The sequence below is a fragment of the Lissotriton vulgaris genome, chromosome 4_1 (genome assembly GCF_964263255.1).
Source record: "Lissotriton vulgaris chromosome 4_1, aLisVul1.2, whole genome shotgun sequence".
NCBI lineage: Eukaryota > Metazoa > Chordata > Amphibia > Caudata > Salamandridae > Lissotriton > Lissotriton vulgaris.
In genome coordinates, this window is record NC_141691.1 from 2141031453 (window position 1) to 2141051354 (window position 19902).

Below are 19902 nucleotides of genomic sequence, written 5' to 3' on the forward strand. Positions count from 1 at the left end.
ATGTCGCATCCCCGTGCTTCGGAAGTGACGCAGCCTGGCGCAGCGAAAGGGCCAAAGTTGCAGGTCTGCTGCACTTCCTCGTAAATCTGCCCCTCTGTCCCTACGTCACAAGTCATGACTAACGGGACTCACTCAGAAGGGGTTGCACACGGAACACTCCTGCGAAGGAAGTGGACATGGGTTAAACCACTTCCTCCAACATTACAGCTCACACAGATGTGTAAAGTTTGGTAGCCAGGATTTCACTTTGTGCAGTTTAGCCACTAAAAAGGGATTTTCGGGAGTGCAATATTGATGAAAAAGGGGTAATTTACGCTATTTTTCTATTTAATAGCCTTCATAATGATGATGATAACCCCTGGGCTCTGACTCTGATTGACAGGTCCAGTTTCACAATGATGGTGATAACGCCTGGGCCCTGCCTCTGATTGACAGGTCCAGTTTCACAATGATGGTGATAACGCCTGGGCCCTGCCTCTGATTGACAGGTCCAGCTTCACAATGATGGTGATAACGCCTGGGCCCTGCCTCTGATTGACAGGTCCAGCTTCACAATGATGGTGATAACGCCTGGGCCCTGCCTCTGATTGGCAGGTCCAGTTTCACAATGATGGTGATAACGCCTGAGCCCTGCCTCTGATTGACAGGTCCAGTTTCAAAATGATGATAACCCCTGGGCTCTGAGTCTGATTGGCAGGTCATGTTTCACAATGATGGTGATAACGCCTGGGCCCTGCCTCTGATTGACAGGTCCAGTTTCACAATGATGGTGATAACGCCTGGGTCCTGCCTCTGATTGACAGGTCCAGTTTCACAATGATGGTGATAACGCCTGGGCCCTGCCTCTGATTGACAGGTGCAGTTTCACAATGATGGTGATAACGCCTGGGCCCTGCCTCTAATTGACAGGTCCAGTTTCACAATGATAGTGATAACGCCTGGGCCCTGCCTCTGATTGACAGGTCCAGTTTCACAATGATGGTGATAAAGCCTGGGCCCTGACCCTGATTGGCAGGTCCAGTTTCACAATGATGGTGATAACGCCTGGGCCCTGCCTCTGATTGACAGGTCCAGTTTCACAATGATGGTGATAAAGCCTGGGCCCTGACCCTGATTGACAGGTCCAGTTTCACAATGATGGTGATAAAACCTGGGCCCTGACCCTGATTGGCAGGTCCAGTTTCACAATGATGGTGATAACGCCTGGGCCCTGCCTCTAATTGACAAGTCCAGTTTCACAATGATGGTGATAACGCCTGGGCCCTGACCCTGATTGACAGGTCCAGTTTCACAATGATGGTGATAACGCCTGGGCCCTGCCTCTGATTGACGGGTCCAGTTTCACAATGATGGAGATAACGCCTGGGCCCTGCCTCTTATTGGCAGGTCCAGTTTCACAATGATGATAACCCCTGGGCTCTGACTCTGATTGGCAGGTCCTGTTTCACAATGATGGTGATAACGCCTGGGCCCTGCCTCTGATTGACAGGTCCAGTTTCACAATGATGGTGATAACGCCTGGGTCCTGCCTCTGATTGACAGGTCCTGTTTCACAATGATTGTGATAACGCCTGGGCCCTGCCTCTGATTGACAGGTGCAGTTTCACAATGATGGTGATAACGCCTGGGCCCTGCCTCTGATTGACAGGTCCAGTTTCACAATGATAGTGATAACGCCTGGGCCCTGCCTCTGATTGACAGGTCCAGTTTCACAATGATGTTGATAAAGCCTGGGCCCTGACCCTGATTGACAGGTCCAGTTTCACAATGATGGTGATAAAGCCTGGGCCCTGACCCTGATTGGCAGGTCCAGTTTCACAATGATGGTGATAACGCCTGGGCCCTGCCTCTGATTGACAGGTCCAGTTTTTAATGATGGTGATAACGCCTGGGCCCTGCCTCTGATTGACAGGTCCAGTTTTTAATGATGGTGATAACGCCTGGGCCCTGACCCTGATTGACAGGTCCAGTTTCACAATGATGGTGATAACGCCTGGGCCCTGCCTCTGATTGACAGGTCCAGCTTCACAATGATGGTGATAACGCCTGGGCCCTGCCTCTGATTGACAGGTCCAGCTTCACAATGATGGTGATAACGCCTGGGCCCTGCCTCTGATTGACAGGTCCAGTTTTTAATAATCGTGAAAGGTGCTCTACGGATGAAACACGACTAGAGTGCGTCAGGGGCTGATATATACAGATATCCACATATGTGATGCCCGAACCACGGACTGGCATGCGGCGGCCCAGGGGTTAAAGGCCTTTGATGGATTGAAAAGCGCCGCGGAGCTGCATACAGAGGTGTGCAGGCGCTAGAGTGAGAGTGAGGGCGCACCATGGTGTGGACTCCTGGCGCCCTCGAGCGGCCAGCAGCGGTACTGCGCCTCGTGAGGGCGGTGCCCGGCAGGGCTCTTTCTAGACCCGAAGTCTGTCCGCACTTGCAGGAGTCACAGACAGACAGACGGACGGGGCTGAAGGCGGCTGCAGCAGGTGAGCTGTGTGCAGGGAGTGTCACTGTCCCCGGGCTGCACTCACACTCAGCGCTCAGGGGGTCAAGCCTCAGACAGATATTGTGAGCTCTGCCACCCTCAGGGAAAAGGCATGGCTCTGGTGTGTGTGTCTGGCACGTGTGTGTGTGTGCCTGGCACGTGTGTGTATGACTGGCACCAGTGTTTGTCACTGCCCCTGGGCTGCACTCACCCTTATGCGTTGTAAAGGAAGCCTCAGACAGATATTGCGAGGGCTGCCACCCTCAGGGAGAAGGCAGGGCTCGGGGGTGTGTGTCTGTCTCTGGTGTGTGTCACTGCCCCCGGGCTGCACTCACACTCAGCGCTCTGGGGGTCAAGCCTCAGACAGATATTGTGAGGCTGCAACAGGGAGAGTACATGGCTAGGGTGTGTGTGTCTGGCACGTGTGTGTGTGGTACTCTGGTGTGTCTGGCAGTCTGTAGTGTTTGTGGCTCTCTGGTGTGTGTGTCTGGCTCTGGTGTGTGTCTGGCTCGTGTGTGTGTGTGCATCTGGCACTGACTGGTGTGTGTGTGGTACTCTGGTGTGTCTGGCACTCTGTAGTGTTTGTGGCTCTCTGGTGTGTGTGTCTGGCTCTGGTGTGTGTCTGGCTCGGGTGTGTGTGTGTATCTGGCACTGACTGGTGTGTGTGTGGTACTCTGGTGTGTCTGGCAGTCTGTAGTGTTTGTGGCTCTCTGGTGTGTGTGTCTGGCTCTGGTGTGTGTCTGGCTCGTGTGTGTGTGTGTATCTGGCACTGACTGGTGTGTGTGTGGTACTCTGGTGTGTCTGGCACTCTGTAGTGTTTGTGGCTCTCTGGTGTGTGTGTCTGGCTCTGGTGTGTGTCTGGCTCGGGTGTGTGTGTGTATCTGGCACTGACTGGTGTGTGTGTGGTACTCTGGTGTGTCTGGCAGTCTGTAGTGTTTGTGGCTCTCTGGTGTGTGTGTCTGGCTCTGGTGTGTGTCTGGCTCGTGTGTGTGTGTGTATCTGGCACTGACTGGTGTGTGTGTGGTACTCTGGTGTGTCTGGCAGTCTGTAGTGTTTGTGGCTCTCTGGTGTGTGTGTGTCTGGCTCTGGTGTGTGTCTGGCTCGGGTGTGTGTGTGTATCTGGCACTGACTGGTGTGTGTGTGGTACTCTGGTGTGTCTGGCACTCTGTAGTGTTTGTGGCTCTCTGGTGTGTGTGTCTGGCTCTGGTGTGTGTCTGGCTCGGGTGTGTGTGTGTATCTGGCACTGACTGGTGTGTGTGTGGTACTCTGGTGTGTCTGGCAGTCTGTAGTGTTTGTGGCTCTCTGGTGTGTGTGTCTGGCTCTGGTGTGTGTCTGGCTCGAGTGTGTGTGTGTATCTGGCCCTGACTGATGTGTGTGTGGTACTCTGGTGTGTCTGGCAATCTGTAGTGTTTGTGGCTCTCTGGTGTGTGTGTCTGGCTCTGGTGTGTGTCTGGCTCGAGTGTGTGTGTGTATCTGGCACTGACTGGTGTGTGTGTGGTACTCTGGTGTGTCTGGCAGTCTGTAGTGTTTGTGGCTCTCCGGTGTGTGTGTCTGGCTCTGGTGTGTGTCTGGCTCGGGTGTGTGTGTGTATCTGGCACTGACTGGTGTGTGTGTTGTACTCTGGTGTGTCTGGCACTCTGTAGTGTTTGTGGCTCTCTGGTGTGTGTGTCTGGCTCTGGTGTGTGTCTGGCTCGTGTGTGTGTGTATGTGTATCTGGCACTGACTGGTGTGTGTGTGGTACTCTGGTGTGTCTGGCAGTCTGTAGTGTTTGCGGGGTGGCCCTTGGAAGTGGCAGTGCTTGCGTTCTCGCCCTCACACATCGCGCAGAGGCCCACGGCACGCACACACCTAATAGGTGACAGTGTGTGCGTGAGGCCTGCGGACATCAATTGTGTGTTTGATTGTCGTGTGTGTAGCTTTGAGCAGCGCCCGGGGCGCTCGCACAGGGCGCCAGGCGGTGTGTGAGGGCTTTAGTGCCACGTGATGAGTGCGTGGTGGTGTCTGAGGCTCGTGGGCTCTGCAGGCTCTGTTTGAGGGGTGGGGGGTCGGTGTAATTGTAGTCGGTGTGATTTGAGGGTGTGGTGCAGGTGAGGCGCAGCCTGTGACACATTGTGAGGGTCTGTGCAGCCATGGGGGTTTCTGGACATGGGACACTTTCAAACCCCAAGTGTTTGTTGGGGTCGCAGGAGCTGTGCACCCAGGGGGTTTGCTTCAGTTTGCGTTGTGTTGTGTTGTGTGAATATGCCCCGGAGCTGTCTGTGTCGGAGGCTCCCAGAAGCAGCGATCGATGGTGCGTGCGCACGACACCTGGGGTGTCATGTATGTGTGTCTTTCGCATGTTGTGTGCCGTGATTCTGCCTGTGCAGCGCTTCGGACGAGTCTCCTGGGTGTTAATGTGAATTCACGGTTGAGGAATGGGTTCAAGCGCCTCTCAGAGTCTGTGGGGGTTTCAATGAACTATTATAGAGTCTCTGACCCTGCGCGCCTCTGGGTGCGGATGTGGCGTGCTGTCAGGAGAGGCTCATGGCCGCGCTGTGTGTGCTGTGTCCGTCAATGACACATATCCATGGCTGTGGAAGCATGCTGGGGCCCTTGCTGTCTGCGCTTTTATTAAAAGACCAGTGACCCCCTCTACATACATGACACATGGCTGCAGCATGAATCGAGTGTGCACAGGCAGCGCGTGCGGGCACTTAAGGAAGGGAAGGACTTCTGTAAATACCAGGGAGAGGAGGTGGAATGAACCCTGTAGGAGGCTGCCTCGGTATGCACTATACCAAAGGAGGGTCTAGTGTGCACAGACTCCAGGGGGTCCCCAGAGGCTGTACAGAGGCTCAAGTAGATAATACAAAGGGGCAGATTGACCACCTCTTCACTCAGCGCAGAGAAGCAGACGCAAATGCTGCGCTGAGTGAAGAGGAGAGTGACAAATTTACGGAAAATGGGCGCTCTCCTTCACTTTCTCTAGCACTGGTGCTGAAATCAGCTGCCGTGTGCCACAGAGACACCTCTGCACCAGGATGCAAGGGTGTCTTCATGGTGCAAGGGTGTCTTCATGGTGCATGGGTGTCTTCATGGTGCAAGGGTGTCTCCGTGGTGCAAGGGTGTCTCCGTGGTGCAAGTGTATCTCCATGGTGCAAGGGTGTCTCTGTGGTGCAAGGGTGTCTCCGTTGTGCAAGGGTGTCTCCAAGGTGAAAGGGTGTCTCCGTGGTGCAAGGGTATCTCCATGGTGCAAGGGTGTCTCCAAGGTGAAAGGGTGTCTCCGTGATGCAAGGGTGTCTTCATGGTGCAAGGGTGTCTCCGTGGTGCAAGGGTGTCTCCGTGGTGCAAGGGTGTCGTCTCCGTGGTGCAAGGGTGTCTCCGTGGTGCAAGGGTATCTCCATGGTGCAAGGGTGTCTCCAAGGTGAAAGGGTGTCTCCGTGGTGCAAGGGTGTCTCCGTGGTGCAAGGGTGTCTCAGTGGTGCAAGGGTGTCTCCGTGGTGCAAGGGTGTCTCTGTGGTGCAAGGGTGTCTCCGTGGTGCAAGGGTGTCTCCGTGGTGCAAGGGTGTCTCCGTGGTGCAAGGGTGTCTCCGTGGTGCAAGGGTGTCTCCGTGGTGCAAGGGTGTCTCCATGGTGCAAGGGTGTCTCCGTGGTGCAAGGGTGTCTCCGTGGTGCAAGGGTGTTTCCATGGTGCAAGGGTGTCTCCATGTGCAATGGTGTCTCTGTGGTGCAAGGGTGTCTCCGTGGTGCAAGGGTGTCTCCGTGGTGCAAGGGTGTCTCCGTGGTGCAAGGGTGTCTCCGTGGTGCAAGGGTGTCTCCATGTGCAAGGGTGTCTCCGTGGTGCAAGGGTGTCTCCATGGTGCAAGGGATTCTCCGTGGTGCAAGGGTGTCTCCGTGGTGCAAGGGTGTCTCTGTGGTGAAAGGGTGTCTCCATGGTGCAAGGGTGTCTCCATGTGCAAGGGTGTCTCCGTGGTGCAAGGGTGTCTCCATGGTGCAAGGGATTCTCCGTGGTGCAAGGGTGTCTCCGTGGTGCAAGGGTGTCTCCGTGGTGATGTTAGACGGACCGGGAGGGTCGGCCGAGGACAATGGGAGAGGTCTCCAGGGAGAACCCCTCCAGCGATCGTACAGACAAGTAACTTCCCCCCCACAGACGTACACCACACAAAGATAAGGTTTAACGTTCTTTATAAGTGATCTTTAAGTATGGTAGAATGGTACAAGGAGGTCTGGACTCAGGGGTCCCCTCGATTCTAGTCTCTTGGATGGGAAGGGGGTAGCGGGACAGTCTTATTACCAATCTGGTAGATGCGATGATATGATGAATAGCTCACAATCCTCGAGCTCGGCGTTCTAGATGGACGGGCCGCGGCAGCGCCGGCAGGTCCCGAGATGATCGTAGGTAGCGACGGTCCGCAGCGGCGCCAGCAGGTCCCGATGAAGGTGGTAGTTACAACGGTCCGCGGCCGTGCCAGCAGGTCCCGACGAAGATGAAGGATGCAGAGGGTTGCGGCAGCGCCAGCAGGCAGGACGATAGTTCGCAAGGCAGGACTACGGCAGCGCCAGTAGTCCGTCAAGGATGAGTTCTTCACGGTGTCTCTCGACTCCAGGATACAACTGCCTTCCTGCTCTGGAGCTGCCCCAGTTATAGGTTTGGCGCCCTTTGATGTCCGGACCCTCGCACTTGGAGGTCGGGAGGTCCGGGATGAGGGTGTCCAGACACCCAGCAGGGGGGTGGAGCCAGCGCCCGGGGGAGCTGGGGGGCGATCGGCACCTGGCGGGGGAGAACCATCGACACTTCTTTCCCCCATTGGCCTGCCAAGTGATCCGTTCACCTCCTGGGTGGATGGTGGTGCCGGGATGTTGGGGCCTGGCCAGGCCCAGGGTTAGGGTCGATCTGAGGCCACGCGGCCTCGTGGTGCAGTTTCCAAGATGGCGGCCGGGCCGGGCGAGGGCCGGTAGTGGTTCGGCCCCATGATTCAGAGATGTCCGGGGGCAGGAATCCCGTAGGAGACGGGTTGCGGGGTGCTTCTGTGGGTAACACCTGGAGAGCCAGGGCTTGGGCCCTGTCATCCGGGGGGGGAAGCAAGCCCTTCCTGTGGCCTGTCCAACATGCGTCCCCCCCAGCTGAAGGCGGGGAGAGTCACCCATCCTCTTGGGGACTCTCCTCGTCGAGGCGTAAAAAGCGGGACAGGCCGTCTGCGTTAGCGTGGTCTTGGCCAGGTCGATTTTCCACAGTGAAGTCCATCCCCTGCAGGGAGATGGACCAACGCAATAGTTTGGGGTTTTCCCCCCGCATCTGCATTAGCCACTGCAGGGGCCGATGATCTGTCTGCACCCGGAAGTGGGTACCGAAGAGATAGGGTCGGAGGTTTTTGAGGGCCCACACCACTGCGAAGGCCTCCCTCTCGATGGTGCTCCAGCGCTGTTCTCGGGCCAGGAGACGTCTGCTGATGAAGGCCACCGGTTAGTCAAGTCCTTCGGTGTTCAACTGGGAGAGGACTGCCTCAATGCCATGGTCGGAGGCATCCGTTTGTACGATGAATTCCCGACTGTAGTCGGGGGCCTGGAGCACCGGGGCAGTGCACATGGCGGCCTTCAGCTTCTCGAAGGCCGCTTGACAGTCTGGGGTCCAGTTGACCTTCTTCGGGTGGTCCTTGGATGTGAGTTCCGTGAGGGGCCCCACAATGCTGCCATAATCCTTCACGAACCGCCGGTAGTAGCCGGTGAGCCCCAAGAAGGCTCGGACCTCGGTCTGTGTGACGGAAGGCTGCCAGGACTGGATGGCAGCAATCTTGAGTTGAAGAGGGGCCACCAGACCGCTTCCCACCTGGTGTCCGAGATAGGTCACGGACCCCTGACCAATTTGGCACTTGCTGGCCTTGATTGTGAGGCCGGCCCGTTGGAGGGCCTGCAGGACCTCTCGGAGGTGGTGGAGGTGGTCGGACCAGTGGCGGCTGTACACAGCGATATCGTCCAGGTAGGCGGCGCTGAACTCCTCGAGCCCCGCCAAGACCTGGTTCACCAGTCGCTGAAAAGTAGCTGGAGCATTCTTCATGCCGAACGGCATGACCTTGAAGTGGTAGTGGCCATCGGGGGTGGAAAAGGCGGATCGTTCTTGAGCCCGGGGTGTGAGACCGATCTGCCAGTAGCCCGCCGTCAGGTCGAAGATGCTGAGGTAGCGGGCAGCCCCCATCTGGTCGATCAGTTCATCTGCTCGGGGGATGGGATGAGCGTCGGTTCTGGTGACAGCGTTCGAGCCCCGATAGTCGACGCAGAATCAGAGCTCAGGGGTGGTGCCGGGGGCAGCAGCTTTGGGGACCAGCACGACCGGGCTGGCCCAGGGGCTGTCCGAAGGCTCGATGACCCCGATCGTGAGCATCTTTGACACCTCCTCTTGGATGCAGGCCCGTACCCGATCTGGTACGCGGTACGCCCGATGCATGATAGGGGGACTGTCCCCAGTGTCCACGTCATGCAAGCACCAGGGGGTGACCCCTGGGGTGAGGGAAAACAGGGTCGCGAATTGCAGCAGGAGGTCCCGGCAGCCTTGGCGCTGTTCCGGGGTGAGGGCATCTGAGAGTTGGACCCCGCCCACGGAACCATCTTTTTCCCCGGTCCTTAGGAGATCAGGGAGAGGCTCGGAGTCTTCTTCCGCTCCGCTGTCTGTAGCCATCAGGAGGCTGAGCTCCGACCGCACAAAGTGGGGTTTGAGTCTATTGGCGTGGAGGACCCGGAGGGGGTTCCGTGGAGATTCCATATCGATGAGATAGGTGACGGGGCTCTTGCGCTCGACCACTTTGAAGGGCCCCGTCCACTTGTCCTGCAAGGCACATGGTTCGGTGGGGGACATCACCCACATGCTGTTTGGAAAATCTAATGATTTCAATCCCACCCTATGGTTGCCCTCAAATTCAGACCCCTGCCCACTACAGTAGACAGCGCAAAAAACCTAGGCATTAAATTCAACCCCATGCTTTCCTTTCATAAACAGGAACTTACTGTGGCAGGTATGTGCTTTCAAACCATAAAAACTCTAAGAAAATTCTTCGATTTTCTCCCTCTGCATGCTAGGAAGACCGTGGCAGTGGCACTGGTCCTGTCGCGCTTGGACTACTGCAACAGCTTATATGCAGGAACAAAAAAGACGGTGGTAAAAAGACTGCAAGTAGTCCAGAACTCCGCCGCAAGGCTGGTACTTGGGCTCCCAAAGCGCGCTCCCTCAGCTGTAGCACTAAAGACTCTCCACTGGCTACCCATCCATAAAAGGATCCTGTTCAAAGTCCTAACCATTACACATAAAGCCATAAACGAAACCGGCCCACAATACCTGAGAGGCAAAATTAGGTCCTACAAATCTGAACACTACGGTCTACTTCAGAAAATCTTCTCACCACCCCTAACTTTAAAATGAAATCCCGGGGAGGAAAAACCTTGGCAGAACTTGCTACTAAGGCCTGGAACATCCTGCCCACACAACTTAGGTATACCCGTAACGAACCCACTTTCAGGAAACTCCTAAAAATTTGGATCTTTGGCACCCCGGACAATCAAATACTGTCACTTTTGCTGCTCGCCCCCCCTCTTCTTCTCCCCCTCCCCACTGCATTTACTTCTGCTGATGTCCGAAAGCGCCAAGATGCTCCTTGGAGTGAATGTTGCGCTATACAAAAACCCCCACCATTCATTCATTCATTCATTCCTTCATTCATTCATTCATTCCATCATTCATTCATTCCTTCATTCATTCATTCATTCATTCATTCATCATTCAAACAGAGGGAACCCTGTAGCTCATTGCTTCATGGCCCTGGATTTCTTGCTAAGGTGTAGTGATGGAAAGAGACAGGCTGGATTAACAGCCGGTGTGTCTAATAGTGATCTCATAACAGTCCCATCTGCGTTGCTATTTCTTCTTGTTCGTTGAGTCCCTCACTGACTGAGTTAAGTGCATGTATCCACCTGCATTCTTTGAGATTAAGGGATGTTGAGATAGAGCCGCCCTTCGGGTTTTTGTTGATCTTCTCAACCACTCTCCACGTGACGCTTTCTGGTGAATGATTCATTGCGTCAAACCAGGGGAGCACCTTGGACTTTGCACCTCATGCGACTCTGATGCTGCAGGGTCCTTGATTTTGCCGTTTGCGTAGTCCGTCCAATGTAAGGTCTGTTGCAGGGGCGGATGATGATGTAAATGATGTTTGTGCTGATGCAATTGGTAAGGGCTGGCAATTGATAGGTTTTGTTGTTATGCACTAGAGCACGGCCTTCCATACATGAGGGACAAGCTTTACAAGAGCCACATTTGAAATGGCCGAGCAGAGGAGGAAAGCCAAGTAGGTCTCGTAGGCCGGGAGTTTTTTCGGGTTCAAGGAAGGTCTTTACCGCATTGTCTTTCAGGTTCCTACCTCTTTCAAAGGCAAACATAGGGGCTTGGTCAATTTTGATTTTCGAGGCCACCAAATTCCAGTATTTTTTGACAATCTTTTTGATGTTGTTGCTTTTCGAATGGAATGTCGTGACGCATACGATGTTGTCCGTTCCTGCTTCTTTGATTTTGGGTTGTAGGAGTTGGTCCCTTGGACAGTACCATGCTCTTTTTCTAGCTCGCTTCAAAAGACCTAGTGGGTAGCCACGCTCCCGTAGCCTCTTTGTTAGCACATCTGTCTGTGTGAAAAAGTCTTCCCGCCGTGTGCAGTTCCTTCTAAGTCGTAGATATTGGCCATATGGTAAGTTGCCACGTAGGTTGCGTGGATGGTGTGATTCATATTTCAATAACGTGTTTTGTTCCGTAGCTTTCCTGAATAAATCGCAGTATATGAGGCTATTGCTCACATTGAACGTAATGTCAAGGACATCAATTGTCTTATTGATGAAGTTCATGGTGAACTGGATATCTGTACTTCTTAGATTGAGCCATGTAAAGAATTTTTTTAAAAGATCCTCAGAGCCAGACCAAATCATGATGACGTCATCAATATAACGCTTCCAGACCGAAAATACAGTCAATAAAAGGGTTGTTGAGAGAATATATCTTGCTCTCCCTGGGAAGGTGGCAGAAGCAAAAGTGTCTGACCCAGAAAGTCATCAAATGTTGTTGCAAAACATTCAAGAATTCAGAACTAAAATGCTCAGTGTGACCCATTACAACTCTGCCATCTGTGAAGTTAATGTTTCCAAAGCGGCTCAAGGCTGTGTCATCAAAGGTTGAGAAAAGATTCCTGATAAACAAGTGTTTAAGCCATCTTACTGACCACCCGTTCTAGTTCATGGAGTAGAGGGCACACAGACTGTAATCCTGCTTCTAGTGCCTGAGTCAAAGAAAAACAAGAAGGTGTTTGTTGCTCACATTAAGAGCGTTTTATGTTCAATTCTGTTCAACAGACCCCCTTTTGACACCAAAGTGCCTTCAGAGTAGAACCTCTTCATCTCGCCTTACTCTGGTGGAACTATCCCAGGAAGAGTATAGTGATGACCGTATCCTGAGTCCCAAACCAGGGGCTGCAAAGCTGACGGTGTCTCCAGCTTTACACCAAGTTCCAGATTCCACAGAGGAACCTGCTGCTGCAATTTCATCAATTCTGCACTCTCGCTTACTGCTCTGGTTCACAATGAACCTTGGCATGAGTCGACGCTTTGTGATAATGAATCTGAGTTCCACACAGAGGACTTTTCATCACAATCCACAGTCACTCTATGTCATTGATATCTTCTGCACATCATTAGTTTTGTGACAAGTGCTTGATACCACTTTGGTCCTATGCTTGGATCACAACAAAAGTGTTTATTTTTAATTACATCCCTGAAAGAACTGTTCAACAAATAGTGATCAAGAACTTCAACTACATCTCTCCTCCCACAGAGCTCGACTCCTAGAAATGGGGTTTCCGGTTGGCAGAGGTGTGCACCTTGTCCAAGCAGGAACCACAATCCTAGTCAGGGTAAGTGTAGTACACACTAAAAGTTTATCTGAGCTCACCCTCTGATAGCTTGGCAAGAGCAGTCAGGCTTAACTAAAGAGGCAATTGTAAAGTATTTGTGCACAAACACACACAGACGCGCACACAAACACACAACTAGTAACACAGTTAAAATACCACATAAGTATTCCACACAAGTTTAGTCATTATTTATATGAGTAAAACAAGACTTAAATAATAGAAATCAAACATACACAAGTCAAGTTATAAATTTTGCAAGATTAAACAAAAATGCAGTGCTTACAAATCAGTAGCTCCAACAGAGGCTATCTGGACTTGCTTGACTTGGCAAATCCCAGAAGTTCAGTCCGACCGCAATGGAGCAGGGGCCAAATTCAGGAGTCTTGATGACCCGCTGACAGTACATTAATTGTGTCATTTTCGAAGTCAGACAACATCACCGATGCGTCGATATCAACAAGAGATGTGCGTCGGGGTGATACGTTGATGTCGAACGGCTGGGAAGTAGGCGATGCATGCAGCACACAATGTAAGTGTTGGGGCAAAGCCACTCAGGGATGGGGATGCATTGGAGTTTGGGAACGATGTGTCATGGATGTCAGTGATGTGGTGTCTGAGACTTGTACAGCAGGGATGATGCGGACACGCTGCATCAGCAAAGTGAGGGCAGCATTGCAAGTTGTGGTCATTCAGAGCTCAGTCGACAAGGGGTGTCCACAGCTTTGGTGCAGACAGCGCGATACACTGATATGTCAGAGAAATGCACCAGTTCTGATGGATGTGATGGTGTCCATGTGTTGGTCTCTTGGGCTGCAGCACCAAACCCTCACTTCCAAGGGCCCAGGACTGGCTTTAGTGTCACTTGGCAGAGCAAGATTCACAGCAGAGGAACCCAGGTGCTGAAACCAAGATGCAATTGAAGTTTTTTATATTCCTGATACTTCAGAAACAGGAGGCAAGCCAAAACACACCCTTGGAGAACCCCTAGAGATGTAGAATGTAGAGAGAAGACCAGTCCTCTCATTCACTAAGCAAGAAGCAGCAGGCAGCAGGCTAACACAGCAAAGCAAGTAGCAAAGTGGCAGTCCCTCCTTGCAGCTGTTTTCATGGTAGAATGTGCTCAGTTTAAGAAGTGCTCTGATTATATGGTGTCAGAGGTCCATTTCTTATGTACATTTTAGCCTTTGAAGTAGGGAGACTTCAAAGCTAGGGTTTTGTAGTGCAAAAGACTCTGCCTTTTCCTGCCCTGGCTCCAGACTCACTATAGGGAGGTATGCAACCCTTTGTGAGGGGACAGGAACATCCCTATTCAGGTGCAAGTGTCAGATCCTGCCTCCGTTCTAGCTCAGAAAGACCCATCAGCCTGGTGATGGGGCATCGGGATGTATGACGGTGCGACGCGTACCGTCACAGCGCGTGCTTTTACAACTCGTCTTTAACAACGCAAGTCGTTACAACGACTTGCGTTGGGGGCGCTGATAGTGAATAGTATAATTTACTATTCTAACACCAGTCCACGTGGATACTAGGGAAGGTGTTGGAATAGTAAATATACTATTCTTTATCCTCTAGTGCCCTCCAGCGCAAGTCGTGGTTGTGACTTGCATTATAACGGACGCGTTGTAAAAGTACTGCGGGGTAACATCCGAGTCGAAAAGGATGTTCCCCGGGTCATCGGGATGTGAGTGTCACACTTCTGCTCTCATTGTGTGTGATAGTCTTGAGGGAATGCACAAAGCTCAGCTGTCACCCAACCCAGACATGTATTCCAGAGACTGGCAGAAGGCACAGAGTGGTTAAGTAAAAAAATGCCAACTTTCCTAAAGTGGCATTTTGAAACCTGCAATTTAAAAATCAACGTTACTAAATTATGTGTTTTTAAATTTGGGTTTTAGAGACACCAAACTTACTTTTTTCTATCTTTTCCTAATTGGAAGCTGCACTTGTAAACTGTTACAAGGCAGCTCCAATATTAAACTTATGGGAGAGATAAGCCATGCAGCAGAGGGAAACAAATGTAATAGCCTGGCACATGTTTTGCTACATGCAGAATACAGAGAAATGCCAGAGAAATCTGAAGGATCAGGATTAATATGGAGTTTTCCTTTGATAACTCTTACCCACCAGGGTTTCTCCTTGGTGGCATGCTTCATCATTGGGTTCTTCCTGTTCCGCTGTGGAACAAAGAGTGCTACAACCTATGTGTTACGTGGGAACACTTTGTTTGGAAGTCTATGTGATAGATGAAGACAAGGGTAGGAGTGGGGGGGATTAAAAATACCTTGCTAGTATGATTTGTTTTAAGAAAATGTTGTGCCCGTATCCGGTATAATATAAAATGGGGAATGTAATATAATAATGTAATATAATAATGTACATGAGTTCTGCTGTTAAACATGTTTCTAGCCCTACCCCAAGGCTATTATTCAGGACCAAGGGTTAATGCTCCCTGATACCACTCCTATTTGTCTCTAATAAGGAATTTGGATATACACATACAGCACATATTGGTGTTTGCATCAGAAAAATATATTAATTGCCTCCAATTGTAATACTACAGAACGTAGTACAAAGTTCAGTTTGAGAATCAGGCCCTATGTTACTTTTCTTGACAAATACTTCCAAACTCCTACAAGCGATGCGTGAAAGGGGTCTCATTAGATCGTTTGCCTTTTCCACTAACTCATTGGGTTTGTTTCTCATCCTTAAATTTCGTTGACTTTAGAGGTTCATCAATGAATGAGAATTGCTCATAAAGCAAACCTCCCACAGTTCTTCATGTTTGTTAGAAAAACATATAGAGGGACAGCATCAAGTGTACTTCAGGCTTGAGCCTGGTTACTCTCTATTGGCCACATTGTTAAATCAACCCTCATTTCTCTGTGGTCCCACCTTTAATACATAACTCGGCTGGCTATGAGAACAATTGATTGCATTGTTGACCGATACCTACCGTCTCACAGTGGTCTGTTGCACCACTGATAAAGCCCTCAAACTGCACAGAAAGGTTGTATGGTTTGGTTTCTCCAATAAAGCAGATTCCATTTTCCTTTCATTCCCTCCAACACTACATCTTTTAACCCCTTGCGTGCTGCCATTGGCCGTTGGCCGACGGCAGCACTACCTCCCTAGTGCTGCCGTCGGCCAGCGGCCGACGCAGCCCCACCCACTCTTCAGAACGACCACACCGCGGCGGAAAAACCGCCGTGGTTAAGGTGTTAAAAAACATTCTGACTTAGGCATCTCCTTAAATACTGAATCCATGTGAAATTGAGATTAATACCAGTAATTTAATATTTAACTTTGCCCCGCAGTTTCTTACATGTGTTCTGCTTTGAAGTTTGTGCCCTGGCAGAGTCGAAGTAGCACATTGCTGCATATATTTGTGGGTAACAGTAATGTTCCAACAATGCCTTTCTTTTTTTTAACTTAATTTAGGCATAAATTGTGCTATGTTCAGCATACCATTTTGTCATGTGTACTTTTAGATGTCTTTTTCATAATAGGAAAACAGAAAACAAGAGGCAATAATTTAGTCTGTCTATCTTTGCGGGTCTGTGTTATTCCAATGTTATTCTATGTATATGTATTTATGGTTTGCCCAATTCATTAAATAAGTGTACTTTGCAGTTTATTTCAGATACCCCTTAATCAGTCTCCAAAGGAAATAAAAAGAATGCCAAGTAAGTGAATTGAAAGGCCTTTCTTTTTCATTACATTAGTTTAATATTTGACTCTCAATGTTCCCATGGTCCTTAGAGATATGATGTACAGTCCTGCTTTCATGCTACTCTGATAACCATGATTGTATTCCAGTAGTAAATATTCTATCAATGTATTTGTATGTCAGCAATCAAAGTAAATACTACTCAGTTTTTATGGTGAGGCTATTTTTAAATGTGTGATTTTTAGGGTAATCAGTTTATATGTCTTTCTAAACTCCTTTAGTCATGCTGAGCACACATATATTCATTTTATGTACTGGGATGCAGCTACTTCAGAATTATCAGCTCCTGAAATGCTTATTTAATTGGAGGCCTCTGAATTGGCAAAGGATTGTTATGAGACTAGATCAATATTCCAAAAGTGTGCATGCTTCTGTTTGTAACTAGGTCTAAGTGTTGCACTAAGACATTCATGTGTTCTAAGCGATGCAAGAGCATTGTGTGAAGGAACATTGTCAAGAAAATAAATAACAGGAAAAGAGCCATTTTGAGGTGAGAGAGTGACAGCAGATGGACCTGGAGATGGAAGGCTGTGACCAGGACTTTGCTCCTGAAATGGAAGGCCATCTCCAACATGAACCTGCACAGACCCTGTTTCATGCTGAACAGTGATGCTCTGTGTTATTCGCACTCTGCCCTTATGGGGCCAGTCATAGCTATGAGCTGTTGATGTGGACTGGGCCCATGTCAGCATCTGCTGTCTGGATTCACAGTCATAGCAAGTTGCACACAAGAGCAAAGACAGGTATTCTCTTGTCTTTGTTTTTTTAAAAGACTTTGCAACAGGCTTGCGAATGCCATCCAAAGATAGGCAGTACTGTACATGACAAGTAGAGAGAGAGTTTTAAAGATCATTTCACTGTGTGCACTCTGACATGAGTAAAACATTCACAATTAAAGGCACAAGTGAAGGATGTTAAATCCCAGCACATTTTCAACTCAAGCACAGATACCATTCAACCAACTTGACATTAGCAGATTGAGCCAATGTGTCTTAAAAAGACTGTGCAGAAAGCTGCATTCTTTTTTAAACTACACGGTAATAATGCCCATTGAGCTGAATACTACTGCTTGACTGTTTAATTTGCACCCTTCATCTTGATTAGTATAGGACTGCAAAAATTCTAAAGATTAATAAATACCATACATGCAGGGCCTTATTTATTCACTTTTTGATACGCACCAGCGGCGAAAAAATAAATGTGCCATGTTACGCCCTATTTACAACGTTGGAAGGGTAGGAGATGCCTCCAAGGGAATTTGTTTAATATATTGATGAATTACTTAAAAATACTTTTATAGGACACATCAATAGTCCTAGCATCCAATGACTCAATGCTCATATAATCTACGGAATAATACACATCAATATTCAACAAACACGTACATCACATAAAAACAAACAAAACAAAGAACAAGTGTATATGAAAATCTTGATTTTATCATAAAAATTAAGGGGCACATAAGGTTACAGTACAAAAATATAAGAACAAGCCTACAGGAAAAACAATGATGTAAGCAATCTTATACTCTGTAGGTCCTGTTAACACCTTTCCTATTTCATGAATTTATCAATTGGATAAGGAAAAAGCGGAGGTCGACGTTTCGGTCTCCTATGTATGCATCTGTGAGACCATCTTCAGGACTGATAAAATTAATATTTGTAATACCCTATTGTAAAATGAAACATAAATATTTACAATTACAAATAGATCCATCAATTTGTTCCGATTTCAAATAATACACCAGTGTAAAAACATACAAAAAACATGAAAACAACATTAAAACATACATATTTATTAAATTTTTCCGATTTGTTATATGCTTATATTAGTTAATCTGAATAGGTAAGAATATCAACTTCTAATTCAACAATTTCATTGTGTCATTCTGTATAATATTAGGATTAATCTAGTATTCTCAACATTAAGTATATAAATTCCATTATATGAGCAGTTATTAATTGAAAATAGTGAAAAAACCTGAATTCAGCATAAGTATTCTTGATCAGAGCTAACCTCATTTAGGTAACAAAGGTAAGTAGGGGAGGGTGAGAGGGTACATATTATCCCAGTATTTTATAATTGGTCTTGATAATTTTAACCACATGAACTGCAGTGATTACAATTCATTAATGTTAACCTCATTTAGATAATACAGGTAAGTGGGGGAGGGTGAGAGGGTACATATTATCCCAGTATTTTATAATTGGTCTTGATAATTTTAACCACATGAACTGTAGTGATTTCAATTCATTGATATTATTATGCCCTAGTTGTTTATGATATATATAATGGGGGGGAAAGGGGGCTGTAGACATGCCTCTACGATGGTAGCCAATTTAGAAGCTACATCAACCTAAGTGATTTAAATTTGATGTCGTTATGATCCCCAAATTATCTATGATATCTGTAATACGGGGATCTATAAACATACCTCTATTGTAGCGATATTCGAATTAAAGGATTCACTGGTGGGGCAGTGTAGAATTAAAATTCAGTGATAGACAGAACTGAAAAAGATATCTAATTTTATTAAATGATTTAATTAAATTCAGTTACCATCTAAAAGAAGGTGAGAATGTAAACGCTGATATATACCTGCCAATCCGTTATAAATCACCCAGAATTAGAGCTTGGTATTAATTCAAAATTGAAAAGATGTTCTCCTATAAAGACATACACATTTATTATGTACCAGCCATAAAGTATAGATCAGTCTAGCTGCTATCTAACTTTGTCGATGTTAAAATTACCTTCTTTCGATCTTGTAAATGTCCAGTTGGACTTAGTAGCAGTAATTATGGTGTAGACTGTCACTGCTGAATAGTGCAGTTTGCGGGACATATAGATTGACGATCACCAATCTGAAAAATGCGTGTATAAATATGCACTGTATCAGAATAAATGCCAAATTAAATAGGTTTTTAGTTTACAAGCGGCGCAAGTCTGCAGCATTAATTACCTTGGTTCTGTTATAGTAATCTCGATGTGGATAGAGTGAACGGCCAATCACACAGTGCAGCCTGAAAATAATAAGTGTATAAGCTCTATTAGATTTAGATTTCAAGGCGATTTCTAAAAACGGAGATTCGCGATAGCTTAATGGCGCTTTTACCTGATTATTCGGATACAGCGTCTGTCAGCCGTAACGTCAAGAGCGTTCTGAGTCAGTAAGCAGCACTAAGCATGCTACTGGCTCGATTTAAAGACCGTTTGGAGCGCAAAAGAGGACTATGTTATTTACATTGGCGCCATCTTAGAGTGGTGCCCGTTTGTTTAGCCTAGTGAAAGCTTTGAAGAATTACGAAAAAGTAATATTAAAACTGATACATGAGTTGTTTTGTGAAATAACTAGCAAGTTCAGCTATTCAGCAGTGACAGTCTACACCATAATTACCGCTACTAAGACCAACTGGACGTTTACGAGATGGAAAGAAGGTAATTTTAACATCGACGAAGTTAGATAGCAGCTAGACTGATCTATACTTTATGGCTGGTACATAATAAATTTGTATGTCTTTATAGGAGAACATCTTTTCAATTTTGAACTAATACCAAGCTCTTATTCTGTTTTTTTTATAACGGATTGGCAGGTATATATCAGCGTTTACATTCTCACCTTCTTTTAGATGGGAACTGAATTTAATTAAATAATTTAATAAAATTATATATCTTTTTCAGTTCTGTCTATCACTGAATTTTAATTCTACACTGCCCCACCAGTGAATCCTTTAATTCGAATCTCGCTACAATAGAGGTATGTTTATAG

At 48.1% G+C, this 19902-nt stretch overlaps 1 protein-coding gene and 1 long non-coding RNA gene across 2 annotated transcripts in view; one reads left to right on the top strand and one right to left on the bottom strand.

The window, feature by feature from the left end:
• Positions 1 to 2455: 2455 nt before the first annotated feature.
• The window catches only part of LOC147725253 (GTPase IMAP family member 5-like), a 102877-nt gene continuing 85430 nt past the window's right edge, over positions 2456 to 19902 (top strand). Inside the window, exons 1-2 of the mRNA XM_086967150.1 lie at positions 2456 to 2490; positions 16037 to 16089. Coding sequence (XP_086823276.1) covers positions 16083 to 16089 — 7 coding nt within the window. The 5' untranslated portion in view covers positions 2456 to 2490; positions 16037 to 16082. The remainder of the gene's footprint in view (positions 2491 to 16036; positions 16090 to 19902) is intronic.
• LOC147725254 (uncharacterized) lies at positions 18939 to 19296 on the bottom strand. Its single transcript, XR_015310135.1, has 3 exons — positions 19249 to 19296; positions 19096 to 19156; positions 18939 to 18997 (listed from the first exon to the last, which is right to left on the bottom strand). It is a non-coding gene; the product is annotated as an uncharacterized LOC147725254 (long non-coding RNA).